We start from the raw sequence: 16,539 nt of genomic DNA on the forward strand, positions 1-16,539 counted from the left end.
GTGTCACATAGTTTCCTCCTAGTTTTCTCCTGCCTGGTGCTGTCTGTGTTTTCGACCATCGATGAGTACCAGAACAGCTCAGAAGGGGCTCTTTACATCCTGGTAAGTGGGGGATTGCACATGAAGCCATCAGGGAGGCATTAAAATCAAAAACACAATAAAAAAGCTGAGTTTGGGAGTATTTAACTGGGGCAAGAATGTAAACTGCTGCTTGTGAGAAGGGGTTCATTTGCATGTGCAGGTAAGAAATAAGAAAAATGTGAAAAAGAGAAAACTGTATCAGGAATAAATAATTTTAAGGATTCTTTAAACCATTTCTTCCTAAAGTTTTTTTTTTTTTTTCCATTTATGTCCAGTTGCAAAACCCAGTAGCAAGACTGATCCCAACTGAAAAGCAGTTTGATGTCCAACAGCTCCCCGTGTTTAAAGCCCACAGAGCTGCCTTCTCCCCCACACCATAACATCCCTGCAACTGTTTGATCTGACATCGAGCAGCAGAGATTTGTTCCTCAAACAGCCCGTGCTCTCTATCCAGCTTCTTTCCCAACTAACAGCCTTGTCTCCCCTGCAGGAAATTGTCACCATCGTGGTGTTTGGGGTTGAATACTTTGTGCGGATCTGGGCAGCCGGCTGCTGCTGCCGATACCGCGGCTGGAGGGGAAGGTTAAAATTTGCCCGCAAGCCTTTCTGTGTCATCGGTGAGTCCTGCCTCCCCGCCTGGGGTTTCCCAAACCAAACCGGCTATTGCAAGCGCTCATTTGCACAGTGCTCCGGTTTCTTATGTGCATTTGGGTGTTGATCCCCAGCTGCTTCATGATCACCTCAAGAAAGAGCAAAAAGAGCAAAATCCTAATCCATGGACATGATTTTTGTTATTTTGCCTGAGGTACTGATTTTTGCAGATCTGGGAGCTGCCCCATTGCCCTGTGTACCCTGGGCATCGCTGCAACCCCTGACAGCCACAGAAAAAGGGTTTTTTTCCAGTAGAAACTGAGTGTAGGAGCTGGGATCCTGTGATCCCATGTCCAACCTCGACGCCAAATTGCTCCCAGCTCATTAAAACCCTCTGTGTCTCACTGTGCCTTCCCCGATGTTGATGAGCTGCCTCACAAGGGAGTTATGAGACTTAATTAATTCTTGTTTGTAAAGTACTTGGTGATCCTCTTGTGAAAGGGACCGTCTGGGCACAGTAGTTGCTTTTACTGGGGTGAGGAGTGGGCAGAGGCCAAGCCATTGCTGTGGACCTGCTTTCAGATGTGCAGGAGCTGGCAATGGTCATATGCAGGATTTTAGCTTTTTCCACAGAAGAGCATTCCTAGAAAATTTGCCTGGAAACCTAGGGAAGAGGGAGGTTTGCAGGATCTTGGAGATATATAGAGCAAGACTCTGTTTCTTGGACTTTGTCCATGAGGACCCTAAGATTGCTCTGGTGGACCTCTAGATTTTAATTCCCTAATTTAGCAGAGGGAATTCACACCTCTAGACAGCTCTGTGCCCAATTGAAAAAGGGCATGTGTTTTGTGAGGGTTTAATCCACTTCAGCAGCGTTAGCACTGAATCCTATCAGAACTCAGGCTTTGCAGTATTTGACACATTTTCCATGGGAAGGATGAACGTGGAGAAGGAAACTAGGATGCTTCCATAAGGTTCATCCAGGTTAAGATTTCTGCAGTGTCCTTCCAACACAAGATGCAACAGATACAAGGTCCCTTTCACACACAGCCTTCTACTGTTGGTAGTTGGTTCAGCAACATTTTTTTTAGCTTTTCTTGCTGTCTTTTCTTGCAGACATCATGGTACTGATCGCCTCCATTGCCGTGCTGGCAGCAGGGTCCCAAGGGAACGTCTTTGCCACCTCAGCACTCAGGAGTTTGAGGTTCCTGCAGATCCTGCGCATGATCCGCATGGACCGGCGGGGCGGCACCTGGAAGCTCCTGGGCTCTGTGGTATATGCGCACAGTAAGGTGAGCAAGCCCCAAGCAAGGACATTGAGTCACTCTTCATGTTTTCCTTCACCAGGACAATGCTTTGGTTCAGTTCTCCACCCTAAACATCTCTCAGGATTAGAAAGTTGCTGTAGAGTAACTTGGGGAGCAATGCAAAGTTGAAGACACAAGGTTTGATGGAGCCCTCCAACTGACAGAGGAGAGAAAGGAGGGATGTTTAGATGATCAGAGAACTGGAACAGGCCACCCAGAGAGGCTGTGGCATCTCCTTCTTGGGAGATATTCAAAACCTGCCTGGACATAATCTTGTGCCAACCTCCTCTGGGTGAACCTGGTTTAGCAGCGGGGTTGGACTAGATGATCTCCAGAGGTCTCTTCCAATCCCAACCATTCTGTGATGTTTGCAGGGAGTGTTGTGAACACAGTGACCACCTGCACACTGACACAGCTCATTTCAAAGAGTGAGCAATTAGCCAAGCAGCCTCGTTAAGCACAGGTGCATCTCGGTCTAGGATGCAGGCATTAAAGCGGATGCGTTTCTGGAAGCGCATCCTGTGAGCAGCAGCATCTCAGACATGGTTATTGCAGAGTTTCTCTTCCCAATGTGAGATCACAGATAAAGTACAGAACCGATTCTTCATCTAAGGCACTTTGTCCTTTCTCTGGTTTAGGAAGAGTTTGTTGATTTATTTTGTGTTTCCTGCTGCTGAATTTATGAATGTCATTTTTCTCCTCTTTCCTGTGCTTTTTTTCTCCTGAGAAGCTTAGCCAGCTTATCCAGAACTGTGTAGAAATCACAGGGAATTTGTAGGTATCTGTTGTCTATTGTTGTATTAACTTCATCCAGAGATAATCACTCCTGTGAATTCTGAATTAAAACTTCCCTGAAACTGAGGTGTTGTATCCAGACCCCAACTTTTCAGCTCTTTCATGGTTAGTGGAAGGGACCTGCCGTAAGCAGAGTCCCCAAGGATCTAGGGGTTCTCATTTCAGTTTTGATCTAATTTCCCTATGTGAATGGGGGAAATAATAATAATAATAATAATTATTATTATTATTATTATGTCTCAATTTCATGTCTTGAAATAATGAAACTATATTAACTTTCCTGTTCCTTGTCCATTTGCTGGTTGTGTTCAGCTGGTGGCATCTTCAGGATGGGGATCACCCTGTTTGTGTGGCAGGGCCACCACAGGTACATAGTCCCATCTCAAAAAGTGGCACTACTGATCTCTAACCCAAGCCCCAAAGCCTAAAGAAATGCGGGGAAAAGTTCAGATCTGAGGCCAACCACAAGCAAGTAACTCAGCTTTTGGAGATGCGCACCAGGATTGCAATTATTCTCTTCTGTCCCTTAATGATCTTGCAGGAGCTGATTACTGCCTGGTATATTGGCTTCCTGTGCCTCATCCTGGCCTCTTTCCTGGTATACTTGGCTGAGAAAGGAGAAAATGAGCACTTTGATACATACGCGGATGCACTCTGGTGGGGTCTGGTAAGTAATTTTCATGGAGCAGCTGCTGGTTATAAAAATAAAATGTCCATTAACCCTCCATCTTCTATCAATAATGTGAGGAGTCAACTTACAGAGTGCTTAGTTAACATTTTTATTAAATGGCTTCAGGCTTCCCCGTTTAAGTCTTTTTCTTAAATAAATCTTGGAGAAAATGTTCAGGGATCACATTTCTTGAATTAACTCGAGGAAACTGGGAACTTGTGTGGAATTCAGCTCTGTTGTGAAAATAGAAGCAGGTCAGATAAAGACCCTACACTACAGGATGCTTTGATCATAATTTTGACATGTATTGTTGCATTTTAATTATTTAAAATTGTACTTGGGCAGCACACTCTTAAATATGCTGGAATAAGTTTTTATAAAATGAATAGGGTCTAAGTACCAGAAAGATTTAGTGCTGAAAACATTCACTCTCCTCTTACATCTTTGCTGACAAAGGAGGAAAGGGCAATACTTTTAGTTTGCTCTGTGTGTGCGTGTGCATGTGAATTATTGGATTACCCCATTAACAAAGAGAGAATTAATGACGTTCTAATCTTCTTGTGTTATTGTTCTTCTGCTCCGACACTGTGGCGCTCGTCTGGCCTTGATTACAAAGCATGTAATGAAAATCCCAGATCTGATCAAATCCCAATAACAGGCTTGGGGAGGAATCGGCTGATCAAGCAGCTCCTCTCCTCCAACAAAGCAAAAGAAGCAGTAAATTGCTTTTCAAGCCTCTTGGTTATGACAGAAAATAAAAACAAAGCCCAATTTGACATAACTAGGAAATAAACAATGAGGAAAAAAGTGGCAACCCAGATTAGAGGTCAGTCTTGGGAGAACCATGTGCAGATTTGTCCCTCCTGCTTCCCAGGCTATGCGAGCCTTTGGCACAGGATCACCCCATCCCCATTTTGGCACATGGAGCTGAACCAGGCTGTTTTGCCACTGAGAAGCTCAGAGTAAAATTTGGGCTTCATTATAATGGTTTTTGATATTGCCCAACTCATGGGTCCAGTACAGACAGATGTTAAGACATGGGCAAAATAAATCAAATTTTACATTCAGAAACCCATCCTTTAGTGTGATCTTAGTGAATCCAGCCCTTGTAGTTGTCTGTATAAATTATAAAAACTTGTAAACCAACTTTGCAGTGATCGTGGAGAGAGCATTTGTTTGACATTGTGTTTCAGTAAGGAATAGTCATGTAGATGCATTTTCTAACTGCTTTGTCAAAATGGCATCTAATTGATAGGGCTTTTAGTGGGTCCAATTAAATGGCACTTTGGGACTGTATTTCCATTTGTGTAAAAGTGATTTTCTTTGAAGTGGAATGTGTGAGGTTTCCCAAGCCCCATCAGCACGGTGCCAGCTCTGGCCGTGGGGACTGTGGGACAGTGACCTTTGGGGTCCAGTGCGCGTTCCTAATCAAATAATCTCTCCTTGCATTACCCTGCCAGTCCTGGACTCTCCAAATCATCTCAGAAGCCTATCCTACTAGCGATGTCCATGGATTGAAGTGAGAAAATGCATCTTTTCCTGTGGTTTGGAGTTCAGGGATTCTTTGTCTCCAGCAAATCTCCTAGCTCCTTCCCCAAAATGCATGCAGCAGCTTGCCAGCACTTTCTTGGTGCATTGCAATAATACTGAGGAGAGAAAAAAACATCCCTAAATTAGGTTGTGTGAAGCAACCATAATTCATCTTGTCATGCTCTTACACTCTTTTCAAATAGGGAGACCAGCTAATAGGCGCTGATGGGAAGATAAGGAATAAAAAGCATCAAATCTTCATGCATGTGAATAGCCCTTCATCCTTTTGTGAGATGCTGGAAGGGTTTTGGGGAGCTGTGCTGTTTTGGTTTCCCTGCTGAAGGTGCAAGCCCATCTCCTGGGGGAGGCTCCAAGCTGCCACAAACCTCTGCACCAGATGGCAGCTCTCTCTGTGTCACCTAAAGGCAAGAAAATGCTCCCGACTGGTGTGAAAACCCCTTGTGTCAAGCAGGGAGCGTGACAGCGCTGTCCTGGCTGTCAGAGCATTGCTGCTTCCAGCGGAGGTGCCCATCCCAGGAAGTTTGGGGTCCTCCTGGGTACCCAAGCTGCACCTCAATTTGGTCCCCCGTATCCCACTCTGGTGTTGCAGGAGTTTTGTCCCTGTTGTTTTAGCTTTGAGTCTTTCTGACTGTGGGCTTTGTGGTGATCTCCTCCCTGCAGATTACTCTCACCACCATCGGCTATGGGGACAAGTACCCGCAGACCTGGAATGGGCGGCTGCTGGCGGCGACGTTCACGCTCATCGGCGTCTCCTTCTTCGCCCTCCCTGCCGTAAGCAGAGGCAGCAGCATCACGCTGGGAGGGGGGATGAGCTTTGTCCCTGGAGCTGGTGGCAACATAGGGGAGGTTTAGGTTGGACATGAGGAGAAGGTTCTTCACCCAGAGGTGCTGGCTCCCCAGGAAGGTGTCACGGCCCCAAGCCTGACAGTGTTCAAGAAGAGACTGGACGACATCCTCAGACATATGGTGTGAACTGTGGGGTGTCCTGTGCAGGGACAGGAGTTGGACTCGATGATCCTTGTGGGTCCCTTCCAACTCAGGATATTCTATGATTCTATGAACTACACCCAGCAATGCGATGCACCCAGAGACATCCTGACCATGACTGCTCTGTGGCTGTTGAGTCAAAAAATTAAAAAAAGGGACAAGAAGGGAAACCCTCTCTGACTGTCCACAACTCAGACAATGCTTATGAGCAAATGGGATGGGAAGTCTAGATTTGGTACTGCACAAATATTTATCGAAATGAAACCATTTTTTTCCTGCAACAGTATGTTCTTAGGGGTGATGACACAATTTTAGTAAATTAATCCCATCCCTTTCTCAGTGCTTTTGGGTGTGTTGCATGGATCTCATCTTTTCTCCGCATGGGGATAATTTGCTGAATGCCAACACAGTGTGGTTATTTTGTATTTTATCTGTTGGCTGGAGGTAGTTTGGTAAAAGCAACAATTCTAGTGAGCAAAGTTTGCTGCCCCATCATGGGGACCGTGCCTGCCAGGGCTGCCCTGGCTGCAGCCTCGTCCTTCTTTCCCCTATATGTTTGAAGCAAAAACAAAATAACCCAGAACAAACCTTCAGAAGGAAAGTTGGCTGCAATTTTTAAGTGAAAGCTTATCTAACACCCTGCTAACTGCACATTTTTATTATCTTCCCCAGGGCATCTTGGGTTCGGGGTTTGCTCTGAAGGTTCAAGAGCAGCATCGACAAAAACACTTTGAGAAGAGGCGAAACCCGGCAGCGGGTCTGATTCAGGTGAGGATTCCCCCAGGGAGCCTTGGGGTTGTGTAGTCCTGATTTTGGGGGGGTTTAATACACTTGTAGAAGTTGGGGAGGAAACAGGCAGGTGAAAAACGGGGCTGCGTGTGTGAGGTGCGAGACAGCAGCTGGTGACTTGTCTTGTCTGGGAATAAATGCCAGGAAACCAGCCATGGGCGAACAGCATATGTGATAGGCAAGCTGGGGAGAAAAGGGATGAAATCCAGCCCAGCGCAGCAAGACAAATGCATTAGGACAGTCTGTTTTCACCAAATTATTTTTTTTTCCCCAAAAAGAGAATATTTATACTGATATAAAATTACAATTGGGAGCATTTTCTTCATGATAACAGATGTCTGCGCAGAAGGTTGCCCTTGATGTATGCCTCGGAGGTTTGAAATTAAGAGTCATTTTACATTCCCCTGCTCCATTCTCTCCAAATTTTTAATGCCCTAATGGGCAACAACACCCATTTGATACCTGAGCTCTACCTGACAGTGAGTGCCTGGTACCCACAGCGTTTTTAGCTGGGCATATATGGGCAGGAGGATCATGGTACCACCCCAAATGTGTCATGTGTTAAATCAAGGAAAAAGCAGAATGTCAGAACCATCCCATAGAAAACAGAGGGAGGATGAATATTATAAACCGAGGGCAGTGCTGGCCACGCCTGAGTCCACAATCCCTCTGTGTTGTCTTGTCCATAGGCGGCTTGGAGATTTTATGCCACCAACCTGTCCCGGACGGACCTGCACTCCACCTGGCAGTACTACGAACGCACCGTCACTGTCCCCATGTACAGGTACCTCCTCCTCAACCTCCCTCTTCCACTGCCATGTTTGTGATACCACTGCCTCCATATTTATTTTTATCTGGATACATAGTTTTGTCTATTTATTTACTTTTTTTTTAGGTTGAAAAAGTTGATTTCAAGAGCTGGTATATGCTTTTTTCTTTCGGAGTTTTTTTTCTTTTATTTTTTGTTGTGTGTTTCTTTTTGACTTGATTTTAATTTCCCTGCATTTTTTTTTTCTTTTTGTGTCTGTGTGCGTACATGCTGCTCTTTTCACCTTTATTTCTCCACGTCTGCTGGTAGTTGCATTGTGTTGTGACAGTTGCCGTGCCCAGGTGTGAAGATCTCCCTCCCGAGCTGCCCTGGACCGTAGGTAAATGCCACTGTCCCCGTGCCCTTGCCTGGGCTCCTTGCTGCTCCAGCTGGTCTCTCCTCGTCCTTCTGCCTTTCAACAAACTTCTGTCCCTCCCTTGACTGGCCCAACATTCTCCCCAGGTGCATTTGCCCTGAGTCCCCCTTTCCTTTCCTTTTTTTTGTACTCTAAGAGGAGAAAAAAAATCAGGATTCAGTGAGCACTTCCCTATTTCTTGCATTTCATTTACCCATCACGATGTGTTGACATGAGTAGGGAAGGACAGCGGAGCCATGACGGATGATGCTGATAAAGCATTGCTGTGTTTTAGCAGCATCCATCTGGCTTGCATTGAGGGAGTAACTCATCATCACACCCAGGCGGCTTTTTCAGCTGAAATGACACAGGTTAGAGCAGCGCTGTGGGAATTCGGAGCCTTGTGAAGATGGGGACAGGGTCCCCTGCTATGCCTCGTGGCCATGGGGACGTGGGGAAGCTCTGCATCCCCTGTGTCACTCACAAGGTTGGTGGCATCAAGGACAAGGCTTCCTCAGAAGCTAAAATGCAAAATGTTCCTGTTCATTTTCAACTCCATATCACATGGCATCCTGGACAGGGCTGTGCATCCCTTTCTGATGTGTTTTTAGGGGCTGACCAGCCCTCTCTGGGTTTGTAGAAGAGTCAGACGTGTTGGGTAGATACTCCTGCAGCTTGGCAGGGTTTTCTTGTGTGTGATGGGGCTCCACATGCTCCATCTCCATGTTCCCAAGCAGGTGTGAATTCTGTTGTGTTTTCCCATGTTAGTGGTGCCTTTTAGCCCTTGGGCAGGCAATCTGGATATATTTCCTAGGGTCAGCATTAGCCTGTTAAACCATCTTAAAAACCTGTTGGAAGTCACGTCGTTGTGGTCAGTAAGTTTTCATTGGATTCATTCCCGGTGTGTGTCTGATTGGTTGCTATTTTCCCTAGAGACTTATGAACCGACTTCAAGATTTTGCTTTTAAAAATCAAAGACAACAAAAAACAACCCAACAAAAAAGAACAAAACTGTTTTCCAATAGCATTAAACCCACCCGCATTGAAAACTCTCCCACCCAGTATTTGATGTTCTTGTTGTACATTTGCAGCACTGGCTGAGATCAGCTACTGGAGGGGATGAGGACCAGAGCCTGGTCCAAAGTCCACTGCAAAATGCACAAAGCTGATTTCAGTGGACTTTTCCAGGTTTTTCTGCTGTTTGAAAGACTGAACTTACCATGCAGCCAGACATACAGTGACACCCTTTTGCATAGGGACATACTGGGGTAATTAATCCTACTTAATCTGCTTCTTAAAACTTGTATTTCCCATGAAGCTAATATGCATAGAAGAAACCTAAGCTAAAAAGCTCCAGAACAGGCTAAATAAAAACTTTGGGGTGGAGAAAGAGCAAAAAAAAAAGAGTAGTTTGGTGAAGTGCCCAACTATCTGGGACAAAAAGTCAGCTCCCGTTTGTGTGCAGACAAGTGAACATCACCTGGGAGAGTGAGCTGTGGGTGCACCGATGGATTCAGCGGTTGGGCAAATGGAAATTTTTACCAAGAAAGCAGCGAACCTCTTTTGAATATATTTTGGGTGCAGTCAGACTAATTGGGGGAAAAAAAAGGGGGGTAACTGTATGTTCTGGCTGCAGCTTCTGTCACTCACACTGTCCATCTCTCCTCGTCTACCCACTTCACTAAGGCAGCACGTTGAGGCGGTGGCTGCTGAAGCGCACAGAACGGTTAGGAAGTGGGTTGGAGGAACATGATGTCCCCATCTCCTTCCTGGGTTTCTTGGGGTGATCTGCAGTCACCCCAACCTTGGCAGCCTTTCTGCTCAACACGGGGCTGCTTATTCCTCAGAGCAGGAGCCCCGTGACTTGAGCTTTCCCATCTCCCCAAGGCATTTCCAAAAAGACTTGGCTGCTTGAGATGAGCAAATTGGTGCATATGCCTTGGAGGAGATGACGTGTCTCCAGAACATCACTCAGATCACTGCAGTAGAGCTCGTCTCACTCGTTTGGGGAAAGTGTGGTGACCTCAGAGAATCTCAGGTGTTTAGTCTTTAAATTCAAAATGTGGTAGAGTCAAATTTGAAATATGCTCCTGTGCATGCAGGTGCCGTTTGGGCTTGTGATGCATGTGTAGCTTGGTGCACTCAGGCATCGTAACCTGCAACACAATAGCCACTGGATTTGCTGAAAACAAATCTGTTATTTATTGTCGTACATGAGTGAGGCCTTGATCTCAGCTGCATTCATATATTGTTGTTTGCTATAAGAACCCACCAGCACATCATGCCCAAGGACTCCCTGGCTGATGGGACTGAGGGCTGTGGATGCCTCATGAAAGGTTTCTTGTGGTCCCCCACATTTTCCCCTCTCTGTGGTGCCAGTTTGCTTTCGGAGTGAGGTGCCAGCTTCCTGTCCTCAAGGGTGACATGTGTGTGACACGGGCGGGCAGTGGTTTGGCTGCAGCAGGAGTGAGCTCAGCCCACGCTCCCGTGCTCACCTGGTCATTGCGCATCTGCTCCAGGGATACACTTCGTTCATATGCTAATTTTCTTTATTCTGTTTCTTTTCCCCTTTCCTCCACCCCGCCTTCTCCCTGCCCCTGTTTTTCTTTCTCTTATCCCTTTGGTTTTCCTTGGTGAAAACACTTGAAAAGCACGCAAACGCAAACGTACGGTGCCTCCAGGTATGAAGTGCATGTGACTCTGAAACTGTGTGTCATGTCACTCCTTGTTCTTCATTTGGGACTTCAATTGCAAAGCCTTCAATTACAAAAACAGAAAAAAAAAAATAGTAAACCCTGAGGATCAGTTTTTTCAAAGAAATGAGTGAAAGCCCAAACCAGGCTCCCCATTCTGCTGCCTACAGACTAACTCCATGCACCTCCATGTACATTTTAGCTATTGGTACACACAAATGTTGGGAAACTATCTGCCAAAATGCTGATTTTTAAGGAAGGAGAATGGCAGAGTGCTTGATAAGTTTGCTTTTTTTAAGGATGATTTCTTGATGGTCTGATCAACCTCCTCCAATTCATACAACACTTAACAAGAAAACTTCTCTGTCCATACATCCATTTTTCCTCTGCCATCACTCCTGCATTTTTATCTTTCTCTAGCCCTTTCCCCATCCTTCATTGTGTCACTTATCTCACTCTATGCTATAGGAGCTGTGCCCACCAGATCATGCTGGGGTTGCTGAATTCGCTGGTGGCACCGTGGGACACATCAGTGGTAGCACAGAATAAAATCACAGTAGGAACCGTGACCACTTCTGAGGACAATTTCTGTAGGCGACAGAGATCTGGAATGCTAAACTGAAATGATCATTCATTTGTTTTAGTAATCCAGTCTGACTTTTGGGAAAGAGATGTCCCATCTCAATAAGAACTTTGTTTCAGTTTTTTCTTCCAAGACTGACCTAGAGCTAAGCAGTTGTTATGACAACGTTCAATGCGACTCAGCCTTTTGGGATTAATCTAAATGAAAAGACCTATATGTGACTGAGTAGAATTTATTATAAATAATGTTACCTCAGGTTCTGCAGAAAAGAGCAGATTTTCAAATCACAGGCATTTTTTATATGAAGTGGGTATCTGAAGGTGTAGTCAATATTTTAAGATGGGGAGTAAATATTTCCAGACTGTGGGATAAGCTCTGTTCTTAGAGCAGTTGAAATCCTCACTAGATGCATTAATGTGAGTTAGTGCCCAGTTTCCAAACCTTGTTCCAGTTTTCACAGATAAAAGTTTTACAGCCTTAGTAAATCACACTTACCACTTTGTGTGTTTAATTTACAGCAAATTGCATCAATGAATTACAAGTATAATATTATTAATGTATTTTCCTGTTGTCCTGAGCAACAGCCTGTTTTGATAATCAGATATTTTTCTACTTCTAGAAGCCACTTCCCTCTAATTTCTTATATTATTTTATAAATTTCATAAACATTCTCAGTTTTGAAAAAATCACTTAGGCTGGAGACTTAAAATCATGGTTAGGGTAATAATTGGCTCCTAATAGAATTCTAACACAGCATGGAAACTCATTTAAGTTCTCATCCCTGTCCAGCATCCATTCCCTTGTCACCATCTTCCAAATTGCTCATACTGGGGCTGTTAAAAAATCATCATTGTCTCTATGTCTGTGTGTTGTGGTGTGTATGTTTTTGTATGTGCTCCTACCCACTGTTGTGTGATGCTGTCGTCCTCTTATTGTGGATTTTTGGTGATGTCCTGGCCGGACGCATGATATCCCCACTGTCCCCAGCTGCTTGAACGTTATCTCTGCTACCAAGAATAACAAATTTGCTGTCCCTTTGGATGGGGAACCGGACCCTGAGTTAGCGTGGCCTTTCCCTGCGCTGTGCTGGGTGCTGTGGGCACCACTGGGTCCCCTGCAGCAGCTGCTGCCTTGGAAGTGTCGCTGTGGCGGGTGGCATGTGTGTTCCCAGGGCGTGTGGATCTTTTCCCCCAGCTCCCCTTTAACCGAAACGTCCTTCCCTTGCTAACAAGTGACACACGGACCAGGAGGAGAGAGAGAAAATGTGAGATGCCCCAGCTGGAGGTCTTTTCTCCACATCTCTGGAGGACACGGTGGCAGCTGTGTCACCTGTCTCCTGGGCACACACACCAGAGCAGGGTGTTCTCCATCCAGCATCGTACAGCAAAGCTCAAAGGACTATGCAGAGCCCTGCATTTCTTTGCGGTTCTGGTGAAATAGTGCAGTAGTTCTTCCCCAGGCTGCTCTTGTAATGACAGGTTAGGCTGAACATTCAGTTCAGATTAAATTTTGGGTCAGATACATGGCTGAATTTATGACAATTTTTAATAATTATTGTTTCAGTAAATTGTTTTTTTCTATCATACACATACCAAGCCCATCACCCTCCCACAGAAACTGTGAATATCTGTTTGCTTGTGTGTCTTCACCTTTGCATCTCTGGTGGCCCAAGAGGTTGTCACCTCCAGCATGGTGTAGACCTCATGTTATGGGCTAATGTGAAGGAAGAAGCTCCTTTTGGGATCCTAAATCCTTCAATCTGTTGAGTTAATGAGCTCTTCAGCTCTGAATCTTGCATCGGTGGGAGCCCTGGATTTGTGATCCCAGCTGGAGAAAGTGGGGCTGTTGTCCTGTGTTCTACTGGGTATGGACCTCCCTGAGGAGCTTGCTGAAGAAGAACAGCTTGTGCATCCTTCGGTAACTGCTAAGTACACTTTGTGCTTGATTTATGCACCATCTTCTCTCATCTTGGAATGAATGAGCCTTATGATGATTTTGAAGGCAGGTGACAGCCCAGCTTCATGCACTGCTCCACTGCACCAAGGTCAGCATCTTCCCAGCAGCTCGAGTGAAGAGGATCATCAGTTCCCCAGATCAGGATGTGCTCTTCTCTGGATGGAAGCAAACAGAGCTGGACTGGGGAGCTGAGCCAAAATTTTCAGGCCTATTTTTATTCTTTTCTCCGTACTTAAGATTGGAAAATTTTCTGATTGCCTCTGTCTTGTGAACTGCAGACCTGCTCTGCTGAACAACTGTGGTTTTGAGGATGAGTTTTGTGTATGCAGATGAGAGACTTTTCCAGTTGTGTTTTGGTTTGGTGTGTAGGTTTTGTGTGTGTGTTGTTTTTTTTTTTTTTTTTTCAATTATAGGAAAACTGTGAAACTATTGGTTTCATAATGGCTGAAAAAATGTGGGCATAAATATCTTTATTTTACAGTTAGAAACAGCCATATTTCTTACAGCACATCAGCCAAGACCAGTCTGTTACGGGAGTGTTGCCTCCCTTTCCTTCCAGTCCTATGTTTCAGTTTGAGCAGGTCTGTCTCATTTTAATTAAAACCTACATGGTTCATTTTCCAGCCATAAGTCTGCACTGTCCTGGGGTTGTGGCACTTTGGGCCGTGGCCCCAGCAGCAGCCCCTTGTCCTCCTCTTTGTCCCTGCAATGATGCTTCTCCTCCTTGCCTGTCACAGCAGCTGCTCTGCTGACTCGGCACCCTCTGGGCACAGCGATGGCATGTGGCACTTAGATGGTTTGACAAGGGCACACTGGTGGCCCAGAAAGGATTTTGCTTTAAGCCATGGGATGGAGCTCTGTTGGCCTTGACCCTGAATGCCAGGTCCCCAAGTAGGTGCTGCTTTTCCCAACCATGTGCCACGTTCTCCAGCCTCCCCCGACACCTCCAGCTCGCATCTCCCTTGGTTGAAAACTTGAGTGTGAATGTCAGCGTTAAATATTCATGGAGCAAACCCCAGTTTCCCAGGATCTGAGAGAAGAAAACAAAAGTGGATATAGGCAATAATTCAGTGGCTTTTAGCACAAATCAAGACAGGCGACAATGTGTTTGTTTTCTGGGTTTTTTAAATTATTGACCAAGATTCTCATTGGCATATTCTTTTTCTTTGTGCAAAAGGAAGGAAACCTGTGGTTCCTAGAAGGCAATGTGTGTTTTTTGCCTCATTTGGGGGCAAAACCTGACATGGACAGTAGGGAAGTGGTTAAACTTGACCCCAGAGCACACTGCTTTTTTTCCTGGTATGCTCCCAGCCTCAGATCCCTGTTTTCTCTGCCCCATAACCTCAGAAACCCCAGCAGCCACTTGTTTTTTGGGAGGTTCAAAATCTGGTGGTACAGACAAGTTTCTCTCTCTCTCTCTCTCTCTCTCACTGTCACCTTCTCTTCCTTCCCCCACCACTCTGCCATAGGGCACTGTTGGCAGTAACAGCCAAACCCCTCTCCATCCTTCCCCAGCTGCAGTTGGTGGCACAAACCTGGTTCTAGTTGAAAGGAGGGGGCAACAGGGGAAATTTCCAAGACAGGAGGCTCTGAGATCAGCTCTGCCAAGATATTAATGGTCTTTATTTTCTCCCTCTAGACTCATCCCTCCTCTGAACCAGCTGGAACTTCTGAGGAACCTGAAGAGCAAATCGGGACTGACATTCAGGTTAGCAGCAGAGTTAAGACAGCTTGGAAAACACACATTTTGCAACTTTTTTTTTTTTTTTTTTCTTCCTGCTTTTTGCATATGGACAGCCTTGAAGATGTGAGAGGTTTTGGCAGCTGGTCCCCCATGGGTCGTTCAGCGACCTTGTCCCCATCCCTCTCCTGTGCTGTACATGAATTTCTTCAGCCTGACTTGGCTCTGGAGTAACGTTATGATGTTTGGCTGAAAATGCAAAGTCATATTTTCAAAGGATCTGACTGAGGTAGTGTTCTCAGTTTTCCTCTGACCTTTCTGGTCTTCACCACCCTCAGAGGAGACTCAGCCCCATGATGTGTTAGTTCATTCTATGTTCCCTCCAGCCTTCCCTCGCCTCCCCCAAGAGCAGGCAAAGTTGTAGAAGTGAGAAGTTTTTGCTAAATTAGCTGTGATGTGGTATACACGATTGCCTCAGAAGTCTGGGAGTCCTGCAGCTTAGCTGTCTGCTCAGGAGGTGTAATGCTTATTTTTTTTTAAGCAGGTGAGGTTGCCCCATTTGGTGAACAGGGGTTGTGCAGACCCAGGAGGGATGGAGAGGAGATGCTGGCTGTGCCACTGGGGCAGGATGGGACCTGCCTCAGGCTGTGTGTCTCTCTAGGGAGTCGAGATCTGTAGACCCATGGGTCAGACTGCAAATTTAAAACGTGTCTGAGCTAATGACCGAGGCTGGGCTTCCAGGCTGGTCTGAGCAAGGAGCAGAGGGTGGAGGGGCATTTTTTTGGGTCTCTCCAGGCTGCTGCCTTCAGCCAAAGGGAGAGGAGTCGGGGTCTGCGCAGATCTCAGTGTGGAGGCTGGGCCAGGGCTGGGACAGCATCACGCTCATTGGGATCTGAACTCCTCCTGCCTGGGTCTTCTCGCAGTCTGGTTTGTCCCTTAGACCGTCAGGTGTGAGGGAACACAGACCCTTATCTGCTGAGAACCACAGTCTGCTCCATTTCTGGTGGGGCTGCAGAGGCAAGGCTGCTTCAGGGCCCCATATTAAATGCAATTTCCCATGAATCAAAATAGTTGAAGGCAGAGCAGGTTTTCCTTGTTGCTGGAGGGAAATGCCACTAAGATGCTTGGCAGTTTTGGGATTTTTCAGTGTGGCCTTAGCTTCGCTTGCAGTGCTATGTTGACCCTTTTGCAGGTGTTCTTCTCACTTTGTCCTCAGAATCAATGATCTTTCAGGACAATCAAGTGGTTTGGGGTCTCAACAGAAAACCACATACAAGAATTGTGGCTCCTGTCTCCCTCCATGTAGCGTTTGCCAACTATTATGGCAAAATAGCTGCCAGAGGCTTTGGAGGCAGAAGCTCCAGCTGGGGTGTTGGGGTGTCAGGGCTCTGTGCTCCTTCCCACCAGTGTCCCCCAGCACCTTGCATTAGCAATGTGGTGCAAAGCACCAGGAGACCTGACATTACCTCTGTCCCAGTGGCTAGGAAGGAAAATCAGATGCATGGGAACCATTGAAATCCTTCTCTACGTGCAGGAACAAGCCAGGGCGGTGCATTTCCAAAGGAAGGGGTCGCTCCCTGACCCCACAGAAGTCCTCCTGTACTCACACAAATCACACAACCGTCAGGTGTCTCAGTCACACATGGGCACGAGGATGGGTTGAGAGAAACTCTTCAGCCCTATGTTTTTGTA

The 16,539-nt window shown here is 46.0% G+C and overlaps 1 protein-coding gene across 3 annotated transcripts in view; it reads left to right on the forward strand.

Moving 5' to 3' along the window:
• The window catches only part of KCNQ2 (potassium voltage-gated channel subfamily Q member 2), a gene marked incomplete at both ends in the record, with an annotated part of 63,516 nt that overhangs the window by 22,290 nt on the left and 24,687 nt on the right, over window positions 1–16,539 (forward strand). For all 3 annotated transcript variants that reach the window (XM_082065687.1, XM_082065688.1, XM_082065686.1), the window contains 9 exons: window positions 12–102; window positions 572–698; window positions 1,789–1,964; window positions 3,316–3,441; window positions 5,656–5,766; window positions 6,655–6,750; window positions 7,461–7,555; window positions 10,586–10,615; window positions 14,806–14,874. In XM_082065687.1, coding sequence (XP_081921813.1) covers window positions 12–102; window positions 572–698; window positions 1,789–1,964; window positions 3,316–3,441; window positions 5,656–5,766; window positions 6,655–6,750; window positions 7,461–7,555; window positions 10,586–10,615; window positions 14,806–14,874 — 921 coding nt within the window. The remainder of the gene's footprint in view (window positions 1–11; window positions 103–571; window positions 699–1,788; window positions 1,965–3,315; window positions 3,442–5,655; window positions 5,767–6,654; window positions 6,751–7,460; window positions 7,556–10,585; window positions 10,616–14,805; window positions 14,875–16,539) is intronic.

Source organism: Streptopelia decaocto, assembly GCF_964273445.1.
Source record: "Streptopelia decaocto genome assembly, chromosome: 14".
NCBI classification, from domain to species: domain Eukaryota; kingdom Metazoa; phylum Chordata; class Aves; order Columbiformes; family Columbidae; genus Streptopelia; species Streptopelia decaocto.